General features: G+C 51.5%; 2 protein-coding genes across 4 annotated transcripts in view; one reads left to right on the plus strand and one right to left on the minus strand.

Annotated features, from left to right (window-relative positions):
* Positions 1–1,069: 1,069 nt before the first annotated feature.
* On the plus strand, positions 1,070–5,011 carry SLC38A8 (solute carrier family 38 member 8). The gene is made up of 10 exons (XM_040571556.1): positions 1,070–1,162; positions 1,632–1,872; positions 2,015–2,159; positions 2,307–2,411; positions 2,629–2,686; positions 2,841–2,955; positions 3,106–3,253; positions 3,344–3,543; positions 3,667–3,718; positions 4,767–5,011. Exons 1-10 carry the CDS (start codon positions 1,070–1,072, stop codon positions 4,861–4,863), a joined length of 1,254 nt encoding a protein of 417 aa, XP_040427490.1. The 3' UTR covers positions 4,864–5,011.
* A 425-nt stretch (positions 5,012–5,436) lies between these two features.
* Positions 5,437–25,773, minus strand: part of NECAB2 (N-terminal EF-hand calcium binding protein 2) — a 68,376-nt gene continuing 48,039 nt past the window's right edge. Inside the window, exons 4-13 of one of the 3 annotated variants that reach the window (XM_040570780.1) lie at positions 20,374–20,399; positions 18,359–18,456; positions 8,368–8,504; positions 7,282–7,400; positions 7,080–7,159; positions 6,528–6,584; positions 6,258–6,370; positions 5,984–6,061; positions 5,759–5,850; positions 5,437–5,608 (exon numbers count right to left, since the gene is read on the minus strand). In XM_040570780.1, coding sequence (XP_040426714.1) covers positions 5,580–5,608; positions 5,759–5,850; positions 5,984–6,061; positions 6,258–6,370; positions 6,528–6,584; positions 7,080–7,159; positions 7,282–7,400; positions 8,368–8,504; positions 18,359–18,456; positions 20,374–20,399 — 829 coding nt within the window. In that variant the 3' untranslated portion in view covers positions 5,437–5,579. The remainder of the gene's footprint in view (positions 5,609–5,758; positions 5,851–5,983; positions 6,062–6,257; positions 6,371–6,527; positions 6,585–7,079; positions 7,160–7,281; positions 7,401–8,367; positions 8,505–18,358; positions 18,457–20,373; positions 20,400–25,773) is intronic. The other 2 variants (XM_040570779.1, XM_040570781.1) reach the window with 2 other exon arrangements.

Consider the following 25,773-nt stretch of genomic DNA (forward strand, 5'->3'; position numbering starts at 1 on the left):
ATGGGGACTTGGGCAATCCACAGTAAGGACCGTCTATTTGTACCTTCGACTGTCTTCAAACAAAGGTAGCTGCAGAAAATATATCAGCAGCCCTTGTCCCATCAAAAAAGGGGGAGGGGATGAGCTATAGGGCTCAGCAGTGGGTAAAGCAGCTAGCCCACAGGGACTTGCAGCCTGGGGGCTGAACACCTCAGTAAATGGGAGAAAGGTAGAAAAATGCCGGCAAGGAACACCCAAAGCCCACAGGGAAGCACCGTAACATGGCCTTTGATTTGCAGCTCTCCTCTTGGAGGGAGCCTAGAAAGCTTTGGTGCCTCTGCTCTGGCCAGTGCTAATGAGGAGTCTCACTCCTCTCGTCAGCACTAATGAGAGATTACAGCCCCAGTGCAGCCTTGAAACCAGAGTCAACTTGTATCAAAGCACCATTCCGAATTAAGAGCCTTTCCCAGTGGCTGGTATTTTACAGCCCAGTGGCCAATTTCTAAATCATAGAGGCCAATTATTCCCGAAGCCTTTGGTGTGCAGCTAATGAAGGCCTGGGAGGGCCCTTTTAAATGGTTATAAGCCCCGCAGGCAGCAGAGATGTAATGGAGGTGGCAGGCACAATTAGCCATCCCTAATTCCTCCGAGCAGCTGATTAAAGTCTCTTTATCTGCCTTACCGAGATCAGAAGGGCACATATTTGGGAAATCAAAAATGCATTAGGGGCTGTCAGCTGGGGCCGGGGGCCCCGCGCGTTGAGCCCACGGATGCTGACATGAGCCGGTCCCAGGGGATCATTTGTGTGGAGCCACGGCGTGTTCCCCCCTCCCCACAGGGGATGGGCCTCTTGCCCCCAGGTCCCCAGCTTCGGGGTGATGCCCATTCAGCCCTTGGGTGGGCTCAGGGGGCTCCCATGGTACCTCCCATGGGGGTGGGGACCACCAGAGGGGGACGTGCTCCCTCACCACAGCCCCAGCCCAGTCTCCTGCCAGGCCACCGGGAGATGGAGGGGGGTGAGGGGCGGCCACTGCTGGGACCACCAAGTGCAGGCAGTGCCGGACTCTCCTCTGCCGGCGCTGTCTTCATCATGCTCAAGTCGGCACTGGGCGCCGGGCTGCTCAGCTTCCCCTGGGCGTTCAGCAAGGCTGGGGGGGCTGTGCCTGCCATCCTGGTGGAGCTGGTAAGGGGGGAACAGGGTGCCCAAGGGGCAGGGATGGGGATGGGGAGGTTGAAGTGGTGGCAGAGCACCCCCAGGCATCCCCTGGCTCTGCTCCGGTTTTGGCAGCAGTTTCCCAAAAGGGAGCTGAGGCTGTGGTTGAATTGGGGGCGGGGGGTGCAGGGGCTTTACCTTTCGTGCAGCATTTGGCACCGGGGCTCCAGGACCCTTCCCAGTGCAAGACATGCAGAGCCCGTGTCCTGACCGATGCTAAAACCAGCCAGGACAAAGGCTGCAAAAATTGCCTTTAACATCCTTTAGACTTTAAGCTGACTTTTAGCTCAACCTAAAGACTGGTTTTGGCTGCTGCTCTCCTGCATGTCCCCCAAACCCAAATCTAAACCCAAAGGCTTGCATAGAAGTGTTTCTCCCCCTTCCTTTTCCCTGGGGCCACCACAAAGAGGACCTGGTGGGCTGAGCCAGTGTCCCCCAGTGGAGGGGACAGGGTGCACCTGGCCTGCTCCTGTCCCCGCAGGGTTCGCTGGTGTTCCTGGTGAGCGGGCTGGCAGTGCTGGGCTACGCGGCGGCGCTCAGTGCCCAGCCCACCTACCAGGGGGTCGTGCGGGCGGTGTGCGGGCCAGTGGCGGGAAAGCTCTGCGAGCTCTGCTTCCTCCTCAACCTCTTCATGATCTCCGTGGCCCTCCTCAGGGTGGTGGGCGACCAGCTGGAGAAACGTGAGTGTCCCCAGTGTGGAGGGTGAGGGGACGTGGGTCCCCCCAGGGAGATGATGCTCCTGGCCGGTGGGGTGCTTTTTTTTTTTTTTTTTTTTTTTGGGGGGGGGGGGGTACCTCTGACTGTCTGTCACCCAACATGCAGTGTGTGACTCCCTGTACCCTGATGGCACGCTGAGCGGGGGCCCCCCCTGGTACGCGGACCAGCGCTTCACTCTCCCAGCTCTCTGTGTCCTGGTCATCTTCCCACTCTCTGTCCCCAGGGAGATCGGCTTCCAGAAGTACTCCAGGTACCCCCATGGTCACTCTGTGTCAGCCCCAAGCCGTGGTGGGAGCCAGGCTTGTCCTGGCCACCGGTGTCCCCTTGGGGTCTATGAGACCCCACCACCCCCATCCCCTGTCTGCCCGCTCACGGCCCCCACCCCATGTCCCGGCAGCATCCTGGGCACGCTGTCCGCCTGCTACCTCACCCTGGTCATCGTCCTCAAGTACCACCTGCAGGAAGGGAGCCTCAGCTCGCCCCAGCCTCCCCGTCCCCCCAGGTAAGGCCAGCGCTGTGTCCCCTGCAGTGGCACAGGGGCAAGGTGCAGGGGGTGAGGTGGGGACAGCCCAGGATGAGGGGGTGGCAGCCTCCAGCCCAAAAAAATCATGTGGCGGGAGATCCCTGCAGTGGCATCTGTGCTTCACAGGTCCCCTTGGCCACCGGGGGCCTCGTGGCCTTTGCTCTTCCTCTCCCCCCTTCCCTTTCTAATGTCGCAGGGCCTCCTCCTGGACCTCCATGTTCAGCGTCATCCCCACCATCTGCTTCGGCTTCCAGGTATGTCCCCCATGCCGTGGCTGGCCCCACCTGGAGGCGCTGAGGGGAAGGGGCCCCGAGGTGGCTGCGGGCAGGAGACGAGGCCCTGGGGCCACAGTCGTGGGCCCTGGGCTGGAGGAGGAGGGCAGGTGGCCAGCATTGTCCCCCCTTGCAGTGCCACGAGGCCTGCGTGGCCATCTACAGCAGCATGCGCAACCAGAGCTTCTCCCACTGGGTCGCTGTCTCCGTGTTCTCCATGCTCATCTGCCTACTCATCTACTCCCTCACAGGTAATGCTGGAACCTCCTGTCCCCTCCTTTCCCTGTGGAATTTTGGGGGGGGGGGGGGGGGGGGGGGGGGGGGGGGGGGGGGTGCTCCTCCCCATCACTATCCACTGTTCCCTCCCTGGGGACAACCCATTTTCACCTCCCCACCTGCAGGGCTGTATGGCTACCTCACCTTCGGCGAGGCCGTGGCAGCTGATGTCCTGATGTCCTACCCGGGGAATGACCCCGTCGTCATCGTCGCCCGCCTGCTCTTCGGTGTCTCCATCGTCACCATCTACCCCATCGTGGTGCTGCTGGGCAGGTGAGGGGGCACCACAGCAGCGTCCTTGTCCTGTTCCTTCCCCCCAAAATCCAGGTTCCCCTCCCGTCCCTGAGCTGTCCCCGCCAGCAGGTCGGTGGTGCGGGACCTGTGGGCACACCCCAAGCGCAGGGTAGCCCCGCTGGCTGACGGCCCCGAGCGGCGGAGCCGGGTGGCACTGACCATCTCGTGGATGGCCGCCACGCTCGCCATCGCCTTGTTTGTCCCCGACATCGGCAAGGTCATTGAGCTCATCGGCGGCATCAGTGCATTCTTCATCTTCATCTTCCCAGGCAGGAGAATGAGGCGGGGGGGGGTGGGGGGGGGGTGGGGGGGGGGGGGGGGGGTGTTAATTTTGGACCTGTTCCTTGGGGTTTGGGGCCCATGGTGGTGCTGAGTATCCGTGCTGGTGGCAGGGCTGTGCCTGGTGTGCATGACAGGGAGCCAACGCATCGGGCCACGCAAAAAGTGAGTTTGTGAGGGCACCAGGTCCCCAGGGGGATGCGTAGGGAGCCCTGTGAGGTGGAGGGGGATTTTGGGGCATGGTGGGGGCTGCAAAGAATGGGATGCTGTGGCATGAGGGGGTGGATGTGGATGGGGGAGTGAGGAGTGATGCAAACAGGTATCGGGGCTCTGCTCAGGTACTATGTCCCAGGGATGTGCTCGGTATCAGGGATGTCCCAGGGATGTGTCCAGGTCCCCTATCTCAGGGATGTGCCCAGGTCCCAGTTCCCACGGATGTGCCCAGGTCCCATATCCCAGGGATGTGCCCAGGTCCCATGTCCCAGGGTTGTGCCCAGGCTCCGGGGAGGTGCCCGAGTACCAGGACCCTTCCCAGGTGGGGTGGCTGTGAGGGAAGGAAGGAGGGGACCATGGGGCTGTGACCCTAGAGCCTTGGGGTTTGGAGGTGGGGGGACTGGGTGCCATTGGGTGCTTGGTGTCCATCACTGGGGCGGTGTGTCCCCATCATTGTGCCTGGCCGGTGTCTGGGACGGTTTGGGGAGATGCTGGTGACCCCGCAATGGAGGAGCAGCGTGGTTTGGGGGTGAGTGCCACATCTGGGAGGCTCGAGGGGGTATTGGGGGGGGGGGACAGGGATGGGATAGAGTAATGGGGAATTGGGGGGGACAGTCCCATAGGTAGGAGGGATGGGGGTGGCAGAAGGGGAAGGGGTGTCGGGGGGGGGGGGGGGGGGGGGGGGGGCACCGATTCTGGGGTAAGCAGGAACAGCCATGGGGCTGTGCCCCAGTGGCAGGGCAGGGGGAATGATGGCAGTGGGGGGGGGGGGTACAACATGCCATGAGGGGTGGGGGGGTGGCTGCCAGGCTTTTTACTGGGCACCTTGTGTCATTGCCACAGGAGCTGGAAGGGGTCCCCCAGACCATGCCCAGGAGCAGCACGGAGGAGGCTGGAACCCCACAGAGGAACCCCCCCCCCTCCCCCGGCCCCCCCTTCCCCCCCCACGGCGAGGGCTGTGTCCCACCGGGCCCCCCCCCCCAAACTCGTGTCCTCGCAGAGCCGCTCTCGTTGCCTGGGGCATCCTCTCGGTGCTGGGGGGCACCTTCGTGTGCGGGCAGAGCGCTGCCCTGGCCGTGATGGGGCTGCTGCATTGAGGGGCCGTGTCCCTCCCCCAGAACACCGACCCCGGACATGGCCACACAACCGCTGGCTCCCATCACGGTTTTATTCGGTATCGTTGTCTCCATTGCTCTACTGTTAATAAACACTTGGGTGAGGAAGGGACCTGGTGAGCCCAACCTCCACCCCGCCCCGGCCCAGCCCTCCAACCCCCCCCCCCCCCTCCCCCCCCCCCCGGGCAGGCCATGGGATCGGGCAGGGTGTGCACAGAGAGACAGACAGGCACACATGGACGTACAGACCCCAGGGTTTGGGGAAGGGGAGGCATGACACAGCCACCTCCCAAGCCTGCAAGGCACCCTCTGCCACCCCGAAGGGTGAAGGAACGCCCCCCCCCCCCCCCGATTTCCATCCCTGCCACCCCACAGCCCTGCTCCCTCCCCTGTAGAACCCATCAGGGTCCTACAGGGACCCCAACATCCATTTTTTTTTTGGGGGGGGGGGTCAGCACCCGCATACCCACCCCATCCTCATCATGCCCCCACCCCCTTGGAGGTGCCCCCAGGGATGCGGTACGCAGGGTGAGATGCTGGGGGGTTTTGGGGAGGTTTTTTTTTGTTGTTTTTTTTTTTTTTTTGGGGGGGGGGGGCGGGTCACAGCGGGTTCCTTCAGCACAGGCAGGTGACACTCACACCTCCCACCCTCCCGGGGCTGTCAGGAGCGGGGGGGCACGGCCAGGCCCTCGGCGCTGTCACTCTCGGCTCAGGGTGCACCAGGCAGCTGCAGGGGAATGTCACTCGATGTCATCCCCACCACACCCCCACCCCCCCCCCGCTGTCCCCGCCCCACCCTGACGGACAACCCAGCCCCGTGACGGTGCTGGCTGTCCCAAGGGGGCACCCCCGGGGGGGGGGGGTGCCCATGTCGTACCTGGCACGGCCACACTGGAGACGGCCTCAGGCTGGCTCAGGGTGTCCACCTTGACGTGCTGGAAGCCCTTGCAGGTGGCACTCTGCAGGTGCCTGCAGCCGGGTGGGGGGTGGCAGCCTCAAATCACCCTCCTGACCCTGGCCCCCTCCCTGCCAGCCATCCCGCACACCCTCAGCCAGATTTCCCACCCATCCCCAAAAACATCACCTCCCCACCCCATCCTACCTCTTCCAGTCCTCCTCAGTCTCCCAGAATTCATAGACGATGAAGGTGACCCCGTCGGGCAGCTTGACCGCAGTGACACTGGTGGTGGTGGTGGGGAGAGGGGGGTGAGCCCCTTGGGGGGCTGCACTGGGGGCACCCCATAGACCCCGATAGGGCACCCCCAGCCCTTGTCCTCTGTGGGGTGGCCCCAGCAGCCCAGCTCCTGGCACCCAAGCCTCCTGGTGACGCCCCCTCCCGCAGCCCTGCCCCCAAATATCCCCCATGGGGCACCCACTGGAAGCAGTCCCTCTCCCCAGCCACGCTCTTCAGATACTGCTTCAGGGAGCTGCAGAACTCGCCCAGGTGCTTGTGCGACACCGTCATCTCATCCCGCACCAGGAGGAGGTACTGGAGAGGGGGCAGAGGGCATGTGAGACCCGACACACGGTGACACCCCCCCCCCCCCCCCCCCCCCCCCCCCCCCCCCCCCCCCCCCCCCCCCCCCCCTTCCCATGCAGGGCCACCCTGGGGATGATGGTGAGGGCCAGCACGGCCACACGCTCACCGTGCATGCCGTGCTCTCACTGTCTGACAGCCGCTGGTGCAGGTCGAACCAGAGGGTCTGGAAAAAAAGGAAGGGAGATAGGAAAGGGAGGCTGGGGAGCCATGTCCCTCCGAATCTGGGGACCGAGCCACCACCTGCCCTGAGGGCATCAGAAGCTTGGGGCAGCCCCAGCCTGGTGCTGGTGGCATCGGAGACACCCGGAGTGAAAGCCGGCATCCAGGGAGATGCGGAACGCTGGCGATCTTGGTGAGGCTTTGGTGCCAGGCTCCATGGTCTTGGTAGCCCCATGTTGGCCCCAAATTGCCCACGCTGTGTTTCCTCCCTGGTACATCACCACCCTGCTCCCCTCCTGCCCTGCAAACACTTTGCAAACCACAAGGATTTTGGAAACATCTCCAGCACCTAGATGTCTCTCTGTCAGTCCCTAGACGGAGTAAGGCTGCCTCTGCAAGAGGCTTTGCATTCTTCATAGGTTTATTTCTTGCTTAAGTAAGGCTCAGGGCATCCCTCACTGCCACCACTGCACTGGTGTAGGTGTGCAGAACCCCTCACCTTGTCCTCCAGCCTGCCAATGAGTGCGGCCAGCCTGCTGATCTGCCCCTCCAACCCATCCTCCTTGGGGTCAGAGGGACCTGTGGGGACATAGAGGAAAAAAAAACAACGAGAGGCACTCGTGGGAGCCTGGCCGGGAGCTGGGAACGTGCCAGGGTGGCTCTGGGCTGCTGGAGAGGATGGGACAGGCCCCCCTGCTTACCAGTCTGGCTGCCTTTCCCGCAGTCCCTGGGCACCACACGGGCAGGGGGCACGTAGCTGGGCACGGGGCTGTCGTACCAGGGCTCCACCAGCGCATGGCCAGCCTGGCCGTGGTAGTGCCTGCAGAGAGCAGAGTGTCTCAGTGCTAAGGGCTGCTTCTCCCCACCCTTTTCTTGCCCTTGGTGGGCAGGAGCCACCCCTCACGGTGAAGGTGCTGTGGGCCCTGCAGTGACCCGGTGGGCAGCGAGCAGCCCCCGTCGGCAGGTGGGAATTGGGCAGGGGCAGGCGGTCGCTGCCTTTTAATCCCAATTTAATGAGGAATCAGCTCTGACGCTGTGTTTTACAGCCCTCTATTTCTCTGCTTTTCAGGCCACCTCTTTGTATTCATGCTGATGCATGAAATAATATTTTTGTAGGGTTCTTTTTTCTATTATCACCATGAGAAAACAGCCACAATACTCTTCATTGTGAGCTGGGCCCACACACCAGCACGTAACAGAGAGGGAAGCCTTTCATGAGCTCTGCCTGAAGCTGGGCTTGTTTCCTCCTTGGCATTCCCAGCGAGCTCCTGCCTTCCCCATTCTCCCCATGCACTCGCAGACCGGTGGGAGCCTTCCAAAATGGGGTGAAGGAGCTGATGATGTGAGTGGGGGGCACCCGGTGGGATGTCACCCAGGCACCTGGGGCTTTGTGGTTTTAGATACGGTCAGAGGCAGATTCGCTTTGCGAGCATCTGATAGTGTCCCGAAATGGTTTCCATGGCAACCTGTCCTTGTTCCAGCACGCTGGGGACACGGGTGACACTGACACTGTCGCAGCTGTGCTGAGGCTTGGGCATTGCTGCAGAGACCCCCTGTGCTGTAGCCCTGACTGCACTTCAGAAAATAAACCTCAAAGCCATCTATGTTGAAGCCAACTCCTCCACCTTCCCCAGGCTCCCTGCAGTGCTGGGATGCAGGGATGGGGACGGGGACAGGGATGGGGACATGACATCCACACAAGCCATGCAATAGCATCCCCCTTCCCCTCCACCCCTCACAGTGGGGTCAGCCTTGAAGCAGACGGTAAGGAAGAAGGCTCTGAGGACCTGGCGGGGTTGGTCTGCTCATCGATGGCATCCACGGCGCTCTCCACCGAGCTGAGCAGTGACTGGGTCTGGTTGGCTGTCTCCTTCAGCAGGAAGCGGGTGACGAACTGGTCCACATTGCTGCCGCTCTCATAGACCTGCGGGTGGGGACAGCGTGGTGAGAGCCAGTGCCAGGCCCTGGGTCCCATGGTAATTGCTGATAAATTAACCCAAGCGAGGTAAGCGAGGTTAGCTTTACTCCATCCCTACTCCAAACGGAGTTTGACCTCACCTTGATCAGCCTCAAAGAAGTTTTCAAAGAGGTTTGTCCCCATCGTGTTGAATGAGCAGGTTACTTTACTGTATTTTTGTGCGTAGAAGCTCCTGAGGTAATACAAACCACTCTTGAGAGAGGAAATAATTAAAAATAATGCTTTACCAGCAGAACTGATCTGCTTAAAGCACTCGGGCCCTCTTCCCCAGGACAACCTTGCTGCTCCTTTGCCCATGGCATGTCTGGCTCCTTCCACCTCCCATGAGCCACCAGCACAACTAGACCAGCACTGGCACAACCAGACCCACACCAGTCCAACCAGACCAACACCAACACAACCAGATCAACTCCAATCCAATCAGTCCAACACCAGACCAACCAGACCAACACCAGTCCAACACCAGTCCAATCAGACCAATACCAGCACAAACAGAGCAACACCAACACAACCAGACTGACACCACTCCAACCAGAGCAAAACCAGTCCAACCAGTCCAACACCACCCTAACCAGTCCCACACCAGTCCAACTGGGCTTACCCCAGCCCAGCTGGTAACACCAGTTCAACACCACCTTGTCCAACAGTCCAACACCAACTTGGTCTGGTATGGGACCAGCAAGGATGTGGTGTGAGCACATTCACTGAACATTTTGGGTGAGGGAACACGTCTGCATTCCCAAATATGCCTGACTATCTGGACGATCTCCCGCTGGTTGCACTCTTGCTAAGGAGCGGGTATTACACCGATAAATCTCCTTGGCAAAGGCGTATAATTGCATTTGGGATCTGAACCCATTTCTTCAGCGCTTCCCCCTCGCTGCTTGCCTCCCCAGGGCCCCGTGCACCGGAGCCTGCACAAAACTGAGGCATAAATACGTTAATCAGGTGCTGGAACAGGCTCAGCTGTAATTACAGACAGGTTTTGATTAAGCCCTGGCTCCCACCCCTGCTCTGATTGCTGGTGCCAGGGCATCAGGGGAGCAGCGATGAGCCCCACTGCAGCGTTATCCAGCATGTTAGATGAGGTTGGGAGGGAATCGATGAAATGAACGGGGTCACGTGCTACTGTTTGCCCCCCATTTGCTGCTGCTCTCCAGGACTCCATCACCTGCCTCCTACCAACGTCTACACACAATTTCTGACCAGCCCAGGCACACGAGCCTGCTCCTTTTGGAAAATGAAGTGTATTTATGAAGAGGCAGGCTATGCATGCATTTTTGTTCTCTGCCCTGGGACATCAGGTGAACTTTATTGTTCAGTGTAGAAGTACAAAAGTAACGCTCAGTTCTTATTGGGACATAAATCGTCTTGCTGCATAGGTTTCGCTTGTGGCAGTGTTCATCCCAAAAAGCCTCTCGCTCCTCTCCTATAATTCTATGTGATGCTATGTGATGCTGCTGCTCCCCATGGCACAGGCACAAGCAAGAACCAAAGGGGCTTTTGTGAGGCTGGCCGTGAGAGCTAGCAGGCTCCAGCTCAGGGTCCCAACTTATTTTTATATTATTTTTTTATTTTGACCACTTTCAGGCAGCCCCTGGATACAGGCAAGCCATCAGGTTAAAACCACAGAGCTTGAAAAAGGTGATGCTTGATGCTGATGTAAACGGCTGATTGCAGAGCTATTAAAATTCCCGTGCACTGAAAGTCACTTCAAGATTACTTTCTCCAACTGTGTTTTTGAAAACCTGATATATAATTATAAAGCTCCAGTTACTGCCTGTAAAAAAAACAGCCTAAATAACTGAACATCAGCCCTCCTTCAGCTGGTGCAGTATTGCCTGCTTCCAGCCTGCCTTGATACAAGGAGTAAAGGGCTCAGAAAGCAGACCTGGAAGGTCCTAATGAGAGCTCGCACATGGTCATGTGCACAAATCTGCACAAATTCCCTCACCACCATCCTCGTTTCCTCCCCAAAAATCAATCCATCCCTTCAGATAACAGCTCAGTGCTTTTCTTTCTTCTTTTTTTTTTTTTCTTTTTTTTTTAAGGTCACCACACCTGCAAGCAGGAGCATCAGACGGGTCCGAGCCCAATAGCCCTGCAATGAAAATAAATTATTTTTTTTCTCCCCATTTAACTAAGTGTGGCTGTTTGCCAGCCAACCCGTGACATTTGCACTCAGGAGCAGCATCAGAAACGTGTGTGCTCAGATGCTTTTCAGCAATCCCCCAGGCCCTGCTGTAGCAAATGTCTCCTTTGGCGTTGCAAAAACAAGTCATTAAGAGGACCAGCTCCAGAGGAATCCTTCCCATGCTCTTATTAAAACATTTGTCAGCCTGTCCTAGGGAGATTTAATGAGGTTTGGTCTTATTAATTCCACCCCAAAGAGATATTTCCTCCTTGTTTTGCTTGAGAAGTTAAAATATTTATGGGGATAATATAATAATTGCTGCTCATTGAAGTCGCTCTGTGACAGCAGACCTTGGAGGGGTGTATCTCGAAAGGCTTCCCTTTTTCATCCAGCTAGTTCATTAGTTCAACGCTAGAAAGACTTTGAAACCGCAGCTGCTACCCTGCCACAGAGCATTTCACTAGCAAGCCTGGTTTGATCACACTAATTAACCAAAAAAAAAATCTATGTTTGTATTAGAGGAGTGAATTTAAGAGGCAAAAGACTTCCAGGAGCTCTGCTTCATGTGTTGATGGGTGTGCCACAGGTTTCGGTGTCTCCTGAGACTCACCATTAAAGCACATTTCCTCAGGAGCTTAATATTCAGGTTAAAGAAAACACTTTGCCATGCTTTGCCTGTGGAAACCGAGGCTGTGACAGGTGCTGGCGCCTAAAAGCAGGCTCTCGTCACTGCGCTCCTGTGAGTACCAAATGACTGAAAAAGGAGATTTTTCAATGCTGATCAGCATCTCGGAGCTTCTCTGCTGGCATTTTTAAAGGTCACTATTCAGCTCATTAGGACTACAGGACGTGGGATATAAATGAGGACGGGCCACCCGCAGCCCCGGCAGTGCCCACTTCCACCCCCTCAACACTTTATGGCTCAGGCATGTGTTGCCTTGGAGGGGCTGATTCAAATCCCTTGCTCATAACTGCCTGTTTTCTTCCGAGAGATATTTCCTTATAATTAGAATAGCACCCAGACCTTCCCCTTGCTCCTTCCCCGCTCCACACTCTTAAATCCCTCCAGAAGCGGAGGCCAACGACTGATTGCCTGGCACGCAATCAGCAGCCGAAACCTGAGGAGAACAGGCACTTAAATATTTGATAAATGAGAGCATTACCATATGAAAGACCCTCAGCCTTCCTGAAATGGCTCGAAAAAAAAAAAACACAAATGAGGCACCTGTTCGGATAAAAAGAAGAACTAAGGCACCACATGGATTTTAAAAATCTTTCATTATACATTCCTCCTCTATAAATCCCATCAAATGTTGCTTGGGACTGCTTTCAAACTGCACAAGTTTCTCTCCTCAGCTGCATTTCGGGGCCACCACAGTAGTCTGGGAGGGCAGGGGACACCCAGATGGAGGCAGGACCCCCATGAGGACAGCTCGGGGTCGGCCCTTCCTGACCCACATTTGCTTTATCTGGTTCCCAAGTCCTGCAGTGCCCTTCCCAGGCAAATTATTGCAGGACTTCTTTCTCATGCTGGAAAATCTTCCTGCATGCAGCATGTCCCCCTCAGTCCATGGGGTATGGAAAACTGGCATTTTTTTATGCCCTGTCCACTTGGTAGGGAAGGAACAGACTCAGAAAGCAAAATGTGGCCTCCCACTCCTGAACACCTTGACTACAATTAGTGTTTGTCTTCACACAAGTCCCTAGTTAGCATTATTTGCTACCCACAAGACAGTCAATTAATATAGGCTTTATTTCATATTTTTTTTCCTGAGTGTCCTCGTTTCAGTTAGGACAGAGTTAATTTTCCTCCTAGTAGCTGGCAGGGTGCTACGTTTTGGATTAGGATGAGAAGAGCGCTGATAACATGCTGATGTTTTAATTGTTGTAGAGCAGTGCTTACACCAAGCCAAGGACTTTTCAGCTTCTCGCTCTGTCCTGCTAGCGAGCAGGCTAGGGATGCAGCAGGAGCTGGGAGGGGACAGACCCAGGACAGCTGACCCAAACTGGCCAAAGGGGTATTCCATACCATCTGACGTCATGCTGAACAATATATAGGGGTGGCTAGCCGGGGTGGAGGGGGGGCTGGCTGCTCGGGGATAGGCTGGGCATCGGTCAATGGGTGGTGAGCAATTGCATTGTGCATCACTTATTTCGTACACATTATTACTATTAATACTATTATTATTATTATTATTATTGTTATTATTTTTCCTGTCTTAATAAACTGTCTTTATCTCAACTCACAGGCTTCACTTTCCCGTTTCTCTCCCCCATCCCGGAGAGGGAGGGGGAGGGTGAGCGAACGGCTGTGTGGTGTTTGGCTGCCAGCCGGGCTAAACCACAACACTGAGGAAAGTGCAGCTTCTGTTTTCCAAGCAGGACGTACTTGCACGGCCCCGCAGATGGAGGGATGAGGGGTGGACAGGCTCCAGCTGCTGAAGACTCAGCCCGACTGTGCCAACCCGTTCCTGCCATCTTGCCTTTCCCTTCCAAGCTGCTCTCAGCTCCATAATCCCTTCCATTTAATGCCAGGAGCAACAGCCTTGAGCTGGGAGGGGAGGAAAGGAGAAGACCCAACCCTACAGGAGGTCTGCAGGAGCTGGAGAAGAGCACCACAAGCAGGATCTCCAGGGAAGCTGCTCTTCCCTCTCACTGCAAGAGGGGGGGGGACATGAATTTTGCAGCGACAGACTGGCAGAAGAGCAGTGAATAAAAATCTCTGTCTAAAAATAAGCTCCAAGAGAGACCTTCTCAGGCTGTGCCTCCCTGCTGTGCTCCCGGCTGCCTGGCTGGATGTCATGCTCAGCCCCACGGGGCTGGCGATGAAACTTTTTAGGTTATTCCTGAAAAAATACAGTCGTGTGACTTTTACAGAAATCCACATCAGTTATTGGCCTTGCTATAAAAATTGATATTGAAATCTTTCAGTATTTCTGACTAAAAATGTTTTACGTGGACAGATGACTGGGCTTTTTTCAGCCCAAACCATTCACCAGATGTCATTGCCGGGCTGTGTTTTACACAGAACCTAAACCCAGGATTTGGCTAACATACAGCAACAGGGAAACCATCTTGTTCACCCCCTGAGAAACTACATAGGGTGAAACCTCTTCAGAAATGAGGGTGGGAGGGAAAGGATCGTTTTAAGGAGTGTCATCACTGAAAAAAAAAGAGCATGTGACAGCCCCACTCAGCGGTGTTACCCAGCGGGCAGCTGCTTGGCTTTTCCACCTCCTTTCCACCCATTTATCTCATTACCCTCACCTTTACCACCTGCTACAGAAAGCGATAGGGGTGAGCCAGGACAGCTGCTGAGCACTGTTTCTTTTCTAGGTATTGAACTCAATTTGTGAGGCAGAAGGAGGCATTAATTAGGGCTATGAGCCTGCTGGCTTTGGAGATGGGTCTTAGAGGAGGAGGTGAGAAAAACTTCTCCGTCCTAGGTGGAAGACTGCTGGAGAGCCTCTGTCTGCCAACAGACTGGTGGAAGTCAGGCAAATGTTACTACTTCTTTAACAAGGAAAATGAAGAAAAATGAAGAGTGGAAAGTCTCATTTCTTGCAGAATTACAATAAATACCACGCCGATAAATCGCAGCAATTGGGGCTGGACGCAAAATGTATTGCATTTGAATACATTAATATAATTTAATCTAAGTCCTGTTGGCCAGTCTGTCAACATTGCAATCTGCTGTTGATGAATGTTATCTGCTAGATAAAGCAGAGGTGAGAAATTGCTGTGGGAGGGACACCAGGGCAGCAAATACCACGCAGAGGTAGAGAGAAGCGAGCCTGGAAGGCATCGTTCCTCTGGACCACCTAGGTTGATGAGCACATCTCTTTGAGCACTGCTCCTGAACTTATTGACTGCATCCAACACACAGCATAAAGACCTGTCCAAGGAAAAGCTGCCCAAAAGAAGTGGGGAAACACCACCGTGACCTTCGAAGGTGGAAATATCCAGCAGAAAGGCAGCAGGGTTTGGCACGGGATGGGTGCTGTGCTGACACGTCCTAAGGCAGAGGCAAGAAGGGTGCAATAATTTAACTCATAAATAATGTATGGAAACCTCTTCACCCTCACATACATATATACCTGAGGTCCCTATAGCTGCTGGAGCATCGTCAGCTGGTACTGCAGCCAGCATGCTCAGAGCAGCTTCAGTTTTCCCTTCATGATTCACAAATTCTCCCATCTAAATAGGGATTCTTGTGGGAAAAGGTGTTTGCAGCTCATTTGGGTACAACGCCTGTCCACAAAACACGTGCCACCCTGAGAAGAGAAGTGTGTGACATATCAATGCTTGGCCATATTTCCAGCCCCTGTGCACCTCAGCTCCAGTCCTGTGCCTCATCCCACACCAAACCACCTCCTCCCCGGTCGCACTGGTTTTCCTATTTACCGACTGCACGATGAAACGTTCACCGGGGGTTATATGAGAACATATCCTGCCACCGGCTTTTTTTAGACACAGAAAGTTCATTTCCCTTCTTTCCAATTTAACTGCATTTCGCACAGTCATTTGAAGGCAGCACGGGCAGTGCTGTATTGGAAAATAATTACAATGACAGATTTTGTTTTGCCATACGAGACCTTCCACCACCGAATCTAATTACTGCTGATACTTTATGAGCTCCTCCAGCATGAGATAATTGCTGCTTTTTCTTTTTATGAACAAGAAATAATCAGTTGTCTTTTAAGGTGAGAAATACAAACAGCAATTAAATGCCACGGTTATCCGGCCCCTCCGGGGAGCACAAGGCACCTCTTGTCAGAAAGGCAACACAAAAGGCAGCCAGGTTTCATTTATCATTTGCAAAGTACTTTTTTTTTTTAAACAGGGAGAGAGAGGGAGGGAATAAGGACCATTCCCAAAAGACCAGTCATTTTCTTCAGCTGAAGAAATGTTTATTTTCATTTGGAGGAGCAGGAGCATGTTGTACCAGCTCCATCCCTCTACAGCGCCAACCTGGAGACTGCCTGACAGCATGGCGGGGATTTACAGCTGGAATTTGCTGGTCCTCAGGCTCTAAGAGCCGAGAAACCACGTATCTACAGGAACAAGCCTGCACGCTGAGCTGCATGCAGTCACCACCCGCACACAAGCACCTCTTGGGCACAGCTCCAGCAGGTGACTGCTGCTTGCAGGGGTCGGGCTGCACGCTTGTGAAAGAGTTACCCTGAGAAGTTTGCAACTAAAGGGCTTTAGAGGGAGGTGGGGGCTGTTAAAAAGTCCCTACAGTCTTGAATGTTTCTATAAATAAGCCTCCAGAATTAAGGTGATGTATGTAATTAAAGTTGTCAGGATGCAGTGATGCTGCCTGGAAGTCTATCTGATCTGAATACTGAAGGTGAGTTTCACTACCACCTAAAAGAGCTTGTTTTCCTTTTATTTTCCTTTTATTTTTATTTTTCTTCAGTTCTTTCTTCGAACAAAGCACCTGTTTTCTAAATAATTCATCGATAAACTTTGTACCACTTTGTTCACAAAAGCACAGCAGGGGCTGATCCTTTCAGTGAAATCCGTATTTGCCAGCTCCTTTTTCTGAAGGGTTCTCGCTCCATTTGCTTCCTTGCCAAAAGCCTGCTGGGCGGTGAGGAACAGCAGAACTCATGGCTTGATTAACTAAAGGTGATGAGGAGGTGAGGGGGCAGCACTCCTCTCCCCTGGCTTTAGACATTGAGAAGTGAGATGACTGCATCTGAGAGTAGCATCCTTCAGAGCCACAGGAGGAAAACACCTCCAAGGAGGCTTCACGCTAGCCTCAGGTGAGTCAGAGACCTCCCCATTTCTCTCTCCCAATCTACAAGACCATGACGGGGATGACCAGCTCAGGTTTAGACAGATAACCTCCAAACACCACGAATTAAGGCAGATGAATCCTGCCACAAGTTACTGAGTCAGGGAGGGAGAAGGATGAATCTTATGAAGGCAGTGGACTGGGATTATGAATAAGGTTCTGCTACAGATCTCTTAAGCAAATTGATACACTTATGCTCAGATCCTAATTTATAAAGAGGGAATGAGACATCCTCCTGTTGGAAAAGGCTGGGAAGAATTAGTCATATATATTAAACTCATTCAAAAGCAATGGTGGAAAGCATCATGAATTACTGAGATTTCTATTAGCATGTTAACATGTATTCAAAATAGTGTATCAGATCCGACTGCCAGAAAATTTGCTAATAATGAATATAAATGATGCGTGAGCAGAGTTAGCAACTTAATTAGGAAAAAAAAAGGGGGGAGGGGGAAACTGTTAAAGCTGTACTCTCTTTTTTTTTTAATTTTCTCATGATGTCTGATAAAAAATCACAAATATTTCGGACAGATCAGTGCTTGGTCAAAAACTTTTGCCTTCAGTTTATTATAGGAAGACATTAACAAATGAAATACGGATCTTCCTTTCCTATTCTGCCCCCCCCACAAATATTCAAATGGATGGATTTCAATAAAGCAAGGAAATCAGATTCTTTACTCCGAATGAGAAACAGCAAATTTTTCTCCCCTCTGGTTATTGACTCCTAAAACTTCTTATCATTACCACATCTTTAAAGTGGAGCAATCTGAGTTTTTCCCTGATCTTCAAAGATAAATGGAAGGGAGATTTCAATCTGGATTGCTTGGAGGAAGCCTGGAATTGAATCTGGAAGCACTGAATGGTGCTTGGAAAAAGAAAATCCTCGTCACTTGGCTCAATTCTCAGTGCGCTGAATTACCACTCATCAGTGAAGAGGAAGGCTGCTTGTCTCTGGTGGTGGCACTAATGAATGATGCAAATATGCTTGGGAGTGGAAAGAGGGGAAGAACTAATGATTCTGAGGCAGCAAAATATCACAGATACATCCCAGTTATGTTATTAAATGATAGAGAAAGCACAGGAAAATTGTTTCAAAGGAATGGGGGCTCCATAAATACGTTTCTCCTCAGGGTAAGACACCAAATGAATGGTTCACTTCTCGGTGGGGATGTTTATTTGGCACAGCAGCTCAGATAAACAAACTTCAATATGCTTCTTGGTGTGTGCTGTTTTCTAGTAGTCCATTATTTACAGTACCATTAAGGTATTTGGTGGCTTTTTTTATGAAGCCATGGTGATCAGAGTGTACACGTCATTTTGTCTCTGGTTTTGTGCTTGCATATACAAGCAGCCCTTTTTCTTTAACCCCTGGTCCTTCAAACATACAGCCTTCTAGTTTCTAATCTAAGTTATTCACATATGAATATACATGAACATTACATGCATTTGTATATGAGTATCTGAACAACCTTATTTCTGGAACTCAGGATGCCTCCTAACCCAGAAGCTCTACTTAATGGCAGCTTTATAATCCCTGACACAGCCAAGACCATTTTCCAGGCTTAGGAAGGGTGTTGAGATCCTCCAGAGCTCTGCCACAACAGCTCTCTGCCACCATCTGCTGCACATGCACTTTGCACCTTGCTTTCACAATCTGGCCAAGACTCTTAGGACTTTTCCCACAGTTAATGCAAAATTTCTACCGTCATCATGTTTCTGCAATGATCTACTTACCATGGAAATGCAACAGCACAAGGAGACTGCTGAACAGGCTGAAGACATCTGGATTTATATGCTCTGTTAGCGTAATATTTGCACTGACTGCTCTGAGCCCATGGGGCACGAGGCAGAGTTAGGACTCACCCGTTTGGTGTAGTCCATCGCCTTCAGGATGGAGAGGTTCAGGGTCTCCAGTGAGGCCAAGACATCTTCATAGTCTCCCATATGATCAGCAAAATAGTCTGGGGAAATGGAGAGGGACATGATGAGAATGGCTGATGTAACAACACTTCAGGGCTGTGTGGCATGGCAGTCTTTATTGATGGAAGGGGAAATCAAAGACTGATTTCAGGCTAAATATCAGCCAGATTCACCACAGCTCAGCCTCTAGCCTTACGTCTTCCCCTACATCCCCACCTGTGTGTATCTTAGCGCACAACCACAGGCTGCACGGTGTGTCCCCATGCAGGCAGTGGCTCCACCACGCATTTTAGCCCTGGCGTGGTTTTGTGGGCAAGCTAGGGTGCCAAAACCCAACATCTGTGATAGAAATAGTGAGCAGTGAAGCACAGTAGCGGGGTGTGCAATAAGCTGGCAGCGTGGCTGCTGAGTTAACCACTTCTGGTGTGATTGACACAAGTACTGCTAAAAGCTGTTCCTTAGAAGCCACCAGAGCTGCTCCTTGGCACCCAGACTGAAGACTCAGACTGAGGTGACATCTCTCCTGAAGGCAACAAGAAATAAACTGCAGAAAATGATCCCACTAATTAGGTTCTCTTGGCTTAGTTAGCAGTGCCTATAGCTATTTACAGCCCTAGAACATATCCAAGGGGAAGGAGATTTTGGCAGAGACAGGAATGTCACAACTTGACTGACAGCAGCTGTTTGCTGTTCCTCTACAAGCCAAACAGCTAATTCTCACTGCAGTGTGTTTATTTTTGTTGTTCCTCTTATTAGTAGTTTACTTGGGGAAAAAAAATAAATAGATCTTAGAGGCAGAGGAAAACCCTTTCCAAAAGTCCCGAAATAAAAAGCTGGGCCCATACATTTTGGGAGAAATGAGGTTCTGCTGGCAGGGCGCGGCTCTTGAGACCACCACCACTGTGGGAGGAGAAGGGTGTCGACTTTTTCAACCTTCCAATATGCAATTATACAGCTTTAGCTTTATTTATTGGCACAAACATCTGAGGTCAGATCTCTCCTTCTTCCACCTTGTTGCTCATGGCTCCTACCCATCCATGGGCAGCGAGGGGACCCCAGTTCCTCAGCCCACCTCTCCCCAGCAAAGCCCACCAGGAGCCAAGGTGTTTCTCCCCTTCCCAAATCCCAGTTCAGGTTTCTGGTCAACTTGTTGCACCCAATATCAGTGTATTTTATTTAAATTGGAGGGTGTCATGTACAATTTGGTAACTCCACTTGTGTTTTCTAGGCACGTTCAGTTCTGCAAGCTGCCCTGTGACCAAGGAGCTCTGTTGGGGTAAGGAGCTACACAACTCACAAACAAACCCAGGAGAGAGCCCACAGCTTCCGTTGTCGCCAAAAGTAGGTTTTATACTTAAAATAATTCTTAGAAGAATAGCAAGTGAATCAGAAATGGCAGGCAATGGCCCCTGAGCAATCCCTGTGGGAAACGACCCCCTTCCAATGGAGGTGTGGGACAAAATGTTATTACAGGTTTTCTTTTCAGTCTTTAATTTGCGAGCCATGGGAGGTGCACCAGAGATGCTCTATGCATTTGGCAGCCTGCTGTGAAACACAGAGGTTTGCCTAAAGATAAACACCTTATTGCTGCTACGAAGGGACTCTGGTTTATTGAAGTTTAGAGTGGAGCTGGAAGCCGTGACATTGCCAGAAATGAAACCTATCTTGTTATTGAGTGCGATCCAGGTGCTGTGCTCAGCTCTGACCCCATTCGCGCTGCAAGAAAGCGAAGGGAAGCATTCCCAACTTTCCTGCTGAATAAGGGAGGTGGCAGAAGCAGTGCTGAGTCCCAATTTCTCCATTATTTGCAACTCTCACACAAAAACATATTTATTTTTTAAACTTCTGGTCCAGACTAAGAAGCTGTTTATCCCACTGAGACAGGAGTTAATGCTGCTTTTTAAGAGTTTTCAAGCATCCTTCCAAAACACCGTGCCCACGTGAAGGGCTGTACTCACCACACAGCTCCTTGGTGTCCACGTTGCTGGAAAAGGGGAGGATGAGGCAGGGAAGGAAGCAGGAAAAAAGAGAGAGAGAAGAATTTAAGGTACAGGACAGATGAGGGATGCACTCAGGATTTCTTTCGGGTTGAGCATAGAAATGGATCAACGTAGCCTGGCCCCAGTCTGCTAAACTAAAGCCACCGGTAGCAGACTGGTCCCGCAGTCCCATGTGCTTGGAAAGAAAAATTGCCAGTTTTACTTTTCTAAATCATCAATTCTCCTGATCCTGCCCCTACAGAGCAGCGGCGGGGCCGTGCCCAGCTCCCATCCAGGGCAGTTAGTTAATATCGGAGCATTTAGCTCACCTAATGACATCTCAACAGACAGCCTCCTTGGGAAATAAAGATTAGCTGCAACCTATTTGCGCCTCCGATTCCCACACAATTATTTATGCCACTCAGGCTGCAGAGGTGCCTGGAACGATCTCGTAATAGAATTATATTTTATCAATCCATTTACATCCTGGGAAGCTAGCTCTAACTCATCCCTGCTCTGACCTGTCAACATAAGTGGATTATGGAAAGAGATGCTCTAAATCCTGCTCTCGTTAGCCACAGCCTCCCGAAATCCTCCTGGAGTGATGTGTCTGGGCTCTTCCCACCCTCCGTGGGCTCAGACTCTCCCCCAGCAAACCACATGTCCCAAACTGGAGCATGTTACTGTGAAAAAAATATCTATTATTCCATCCCCCGCTGTTTTGCATTGCAATAATTATCTCCTGCTTCCAAAAATGGCCTTTTACTTCCTTGCCTCCCGCCATTATATTATTTAACTTAATTGTGCTTGAATGTTAAGTTGGCCAAGAATCTGCTTTTAATTTTAAGCAATCTTGCATTAAGAATAAGCCTAATTAAAGAAATTACTGCAGATTTTAAAAATATGGTAATGCTTCGACGAAGGAGAAATCAATGGGTGCTTGAGCATGGCCCATGGCATTTCCCAGGGCGTTTCCATCCCCTAGGAGCGCACACACCAGGACCATCACAGCCCCATCCTGGTTGCTGTTTCGGGGGATTTATCACCAACATGAGCCCTGCACAGCTCTGCAGATTTACAAGGTGCTCCTGTAGTTTAATGCTTCAGTAACTAAAAGCCCCCCAGCTACGCCGCAAGGATGTTTTAGGATGCAAATACTCAGGATCTGGGTTTGAAGCCTGGTGAAACCCCAACAAGCTAAAAAGATAAAAAACACAACAAGTTGTTCTCTCTCTTTACAGAAGAAAAAAAAATAATCTTTCTCAGCTACCAGAACACTTGGCTGGGAATCTGTTTTGAATTTTAAGCCTTCTGACATCGATAGTATGACTAATTAAAGAACTTATTGAAGCCATAACCCAACTGACTAAGCCAAATATAATAACATTCGAGTAGAGCTTCAAATGAAATCATTAAAAACTTCTGTGTCACACAGCTTTTCCCCCACACTGTAGGCCACCTCTATCTGGTTCCTTTCCAAAACAAAAGTCTTTCTTTCATTGAAACAGAAAATCAGGAAAACCTAAGTCTGGTTTCAGGCTTTTTCCTCCATTTTCCAACCAGAGAAACTGCAGCAAGGAGCGGAACAGCCTTGCACCCCGAAGCTCAGGGGGATGTCCACCCTTTGAGGTCTGTTTCCAAAGCAGACCTGTACCTGGGAGAAGCTCCGTGTCCATGGGACCTAATTTCTCCAATAGAAATAGGAGGCAAACCTGAGAGCTCAGCTGTCAGCCTCAAGCATCTCCTGAAAAAAATCCAAGCCATAAATTAATTTGGCCACAAAAGGGAGTGTTTATTGCTCCCCACACACCTCCACTTAAATGTGCTGTGATAATTTGACCAGATGAATGTACTGGCAGTAAGGAGACAGTTTTCCCTGCTGCTATTTCAAAGAAAATGAAAAGTCCCTAAACTGTGATACTCTTCCCTTCCTCAGTTTCAGCTCAGCCAGCAGAAAGATGTGCCAGTCTCCCCGAATGGGCAGCACAATCAGAAGCAGAATGGGAATTCATAAGTTGCAAATACATCAAAGTCTCATCTTCCCAGCACATTTCTCATGCAAATAGCCACAGGGATAGGCTGCTCAGACTCCTCTCAACACCTGAGCATCTTCTGCTGAAGATAAAAACCCTTTTACTTGGGCAGATGAAAGGGTTGCATCAGCAGCCACATGGCTTAGCTGCTTCACCGGTACTGAAAATGGAGATTTTATGAAATCACGGCCTGCTTTTATTTCCATCTTCAATTCACAGCTTTGGGTGTGCTGCAAGGCTTCAAATGAGTGTGGAAACAAATTATCCTCTAGTGTTCACCACCTGCAAATCTGATTCTCATTTAGGAGAGACCAAAGAACAACATGTGCAGCAGGAAAGTATTGCTATATCCGATGATACACCTCCTAGTCCCAGCATCACTGAGTTGTCTCAACACCTCAAAATTGGAAAAGGTACATCCAGATGTGTCCTAGGAGGTCGCAGATGGCCACCCTTGGCCACGAGTTTCTGAATGCAAAGAAACGTTTTTACACAAATCCCGAAGAAATAGAAATTATTCCAGGCGGAGCAACAGAAATACCAAATCCTGGGTGCCAGCCAGGAGCTAAATAACTTCAATTCCAAGCAACTTTCCAAGCCCATCATCTGACACTTCTGGAGAACTCTGCTAAATCCTTCCCGAGACCTGTTAAAGCACCCCCTTCACCTGTCCACTCACCTTAAACAACCTAAGTCATGCTGAAAACCTCCCCTGCCGAGCAAAGATGGCTCTTGCTGCCAAAATCCGGCTGAAAACATTGCATGTACCCTGTTTCAGTACCAACAAAGATGCTCCTGGAGGGGACCTTCTGGCACGACAGAGAAGATCAGCCCACCAGCACTTCTCCTCCTGCCCACGGGTGTTGCTGTTGGGGACAGACACACAGCAAAGTGCCACCTGGCCTAGGGCCACTGGGCAGCCCAGGGGAGAGGCTGTACAAGCAGAGCTGCTCACCAGCATCTGGTGGTGAGTTCAGTTTGGGGCAGTGTTAATGCCTCAGAGCATTAAAATTTGTGTGTTATGAAGACTATTCCAGCTTTGATGGGAAAGAAGAGAGAGGAAGAAAAAGAGGGGGAAAAAATAGGGGGATGGTTAGCATTGAATACAAACCAGTAATGGACTCTTGGTGATGCTGAATCCACAGTTAGGCAGCACTCTTTGGAGAGCAACAGGTCTAAAAAGCCTGGACCTGGCCCAGAAAGCCCACTAGAGCCATGTGCAGGTGTCCCACCTCGCAGCACAGCTCCTGGAGACAGTTGCCATAGCACTCGCCACCAGCAGTAATTGCGGATGTGATGGGAAGATGTCTTCTGCAGACAATGACCTGCCATGCAATTACATTTCGCTTGTAGCAGTAATAAACCTTGTAAAAATGAAGCGAAGAGGCTATTAAACTTGTTAAAGAGGCTCTCTGAAGTTCAAAACCATCACGGTTGGGCGTGTTGTGGGTTTTTCTGGGTTCTGGAAAGGGAAAAGTCTTCTGCAACGATTGCTGGTGCCTTCCTGGGGTCCATGCAGACCACGGGCCCCATTCCCTGTCCATGGCCATGTCATTTTAAGGACTCCCACCTGCTGGTGCATTTCCAGGCTGGTTCAGCTGTGACTTATCTGACAGAACGAAACACCCAGCTCCAATCATCAAGGGCACCAAGAAAAGAGACCGAAGCATGGATGCAAATGAAACAAATGTTATGGATGCTGTCGGAAAGCATGCTTTCGAGCTCTCACTGGTTGAAAGAGAAATAAATGTCACTTTTAAAAAAAGGCAGGGGCAACAAGCTGGCACCTGCGGAGCAACAGACATTTGTTTGTTCATTCATCAGCAAGTGCAATATGGCACGTCAGGCTGCCAGCCGTACTTGGATGCACAGCTCCAGAGACAGGGGCTGGGTGCTGCTGACGAGCTGGGCTCTAAGGCTTTGCTCTTCACTCCCTGTTGCTTCTATAAATGAACATCAAGATTTTAGCCAAAAGGTGGGATGTTCTGGAAAGTGCCAATCATGAATCTGAACCCCCCAAAGTCTGTGAAGCCCAAGCAGAGACCATCCTGTACGAAACCACAGAGTGCTGCTCATCTCGGGGCTTTAATAGTTCCTTCGCAAGGTCTTTTCATGATCTCTTTAAAATAACTGGCAACTTCTGCCTCCGCTTTGCCACAGGTGGCCAGAACCTCTAACCACCCACTTGCAAAAGCAAATCTCTCAAAGAGCTCATAAAACCTCTGCGCAAGAGGAAGGCAACACAATAAAATGCCTGCTTACCGTGCAATTGATAGCCTGAAAAAACAGATCAATACCGCACGCTGATTTACTGAGCCTGATCCAACAGTTGGTTCCTGAGCACAGTCATCACCTTAAATAAAACAGACATTTAGTACAGTACTAAACCTTTCCAAGTCTCAGTGTGTGCCAAATCCCTAATAAATTGCATCTAAACCCTCAACTTTTTTTTTTTTTTGGGTGGATGACTTGATCTTGAAAATATCACTCTGCCCACCAGTAGATCAAAGCTAGGAGGAGGCAGGTTTAATCACAGCCTACAAGTACCTTCTAGTGGGGATGGCACTTCCAATTGATTAAGTCACTGATTATTCTCCATTTTTTTTGGCAGAGCGCTGGGCACAGGAGCCTGGACAGGGCAGATGTGAAGCAGGGACCCATGAGCTTCTGGGGTATTCCCTCCAGCTCTGCTTCTGGACCACAGTGTGAATTTTGTGACAGTTCCCAAATGTCTCATTGAGACATTGGATTCCTTCGTTTTGGCACCCCAGTGCCACGGAGAGCTTCAGTCTGTGTCCTGCATCTCAGCCTGCTTGTAAACGGAGCCCTTCACCTCTCAAAAAGCACCAGGAAGGAAAGGAAAGGAAAGGTCTCACCATCCCCATCACCGCCCCACCACGCACCGCTGCAGGGAACCCGAGGGCACCCACAAAGCCAGCGCTGCCCTTCAGTGCCCACCGTGACAGCGGGTTACTTATTTATGCTTTATCTTCTCATTTTTTCTTTTAGCTCAATTTTCCAACCAAGCCATTAAAAGAAAAGCAACGAAATACTCTTCACTTTTGGGGGAAAGAGGGTTTCTCTCTTTCTTCTTCTTTTTTTTTTTTTTTTTTTCATAAACCGCCAGTGGTATTAATCACTCAGAAATGGCTTATTTTGGATGAAGGAACTTATAACACTTTGCCTGTTTCTGATTGATACGTAAGCCTAGGCTCACCTGATTTGTTTTATTTGGGTGAGTAACATATAAGTCTCGTTAAGTAATTAACTTAGTGCCAGCCACCTGAGCAATCCATCACCAACACCCTACCTTCTCCTTGGCTGGGCTGTCTCCAGCCTTGTGCTC

Source organism: Cygnus olor, chromosome 12 (assembly GCF_009769625.2).
Source record: "Cygnus olor isolate bCygOlo1 chromosome 12, bCygOlo1.pri.v2, whole genome shotgun sequence".
Classification (NCBI taxonomy): Eukaryota; Metazoa; Chordata; class Aves; order Anseriformes; family Anatidae; genus Cygnus; species Cygnus olor.

What these genes read in the sequence shown, in the direction of transcription:
- SLC38A8 (XM_040571556.1), top strand. Translation starts at nt 1,070, where the DNA reads ATGCTCAAGTCGGCACTGGGCGCCGGGCTGCTCAGCTTCCCCTGGGCG. An exon ending in CTGCCATCCTGGTGGAGCTG is followed by an intron (nt 1,163 to 1,631) that starts GTAAGGGGGGAA and finishes AGTGTCCCCCAG; the next exon opens with TGGAGGGGACAGGGTGCACC. An exon ending in CGCATCGGGCCACGCAAAAA is followed by an intron (nt 3,719 to 4,766) that starts GTGAGTTTGTGA and finishes GTGTCCTCGCAG; the next exon opens with AGCCGCTCTCGTTGCCTGGG.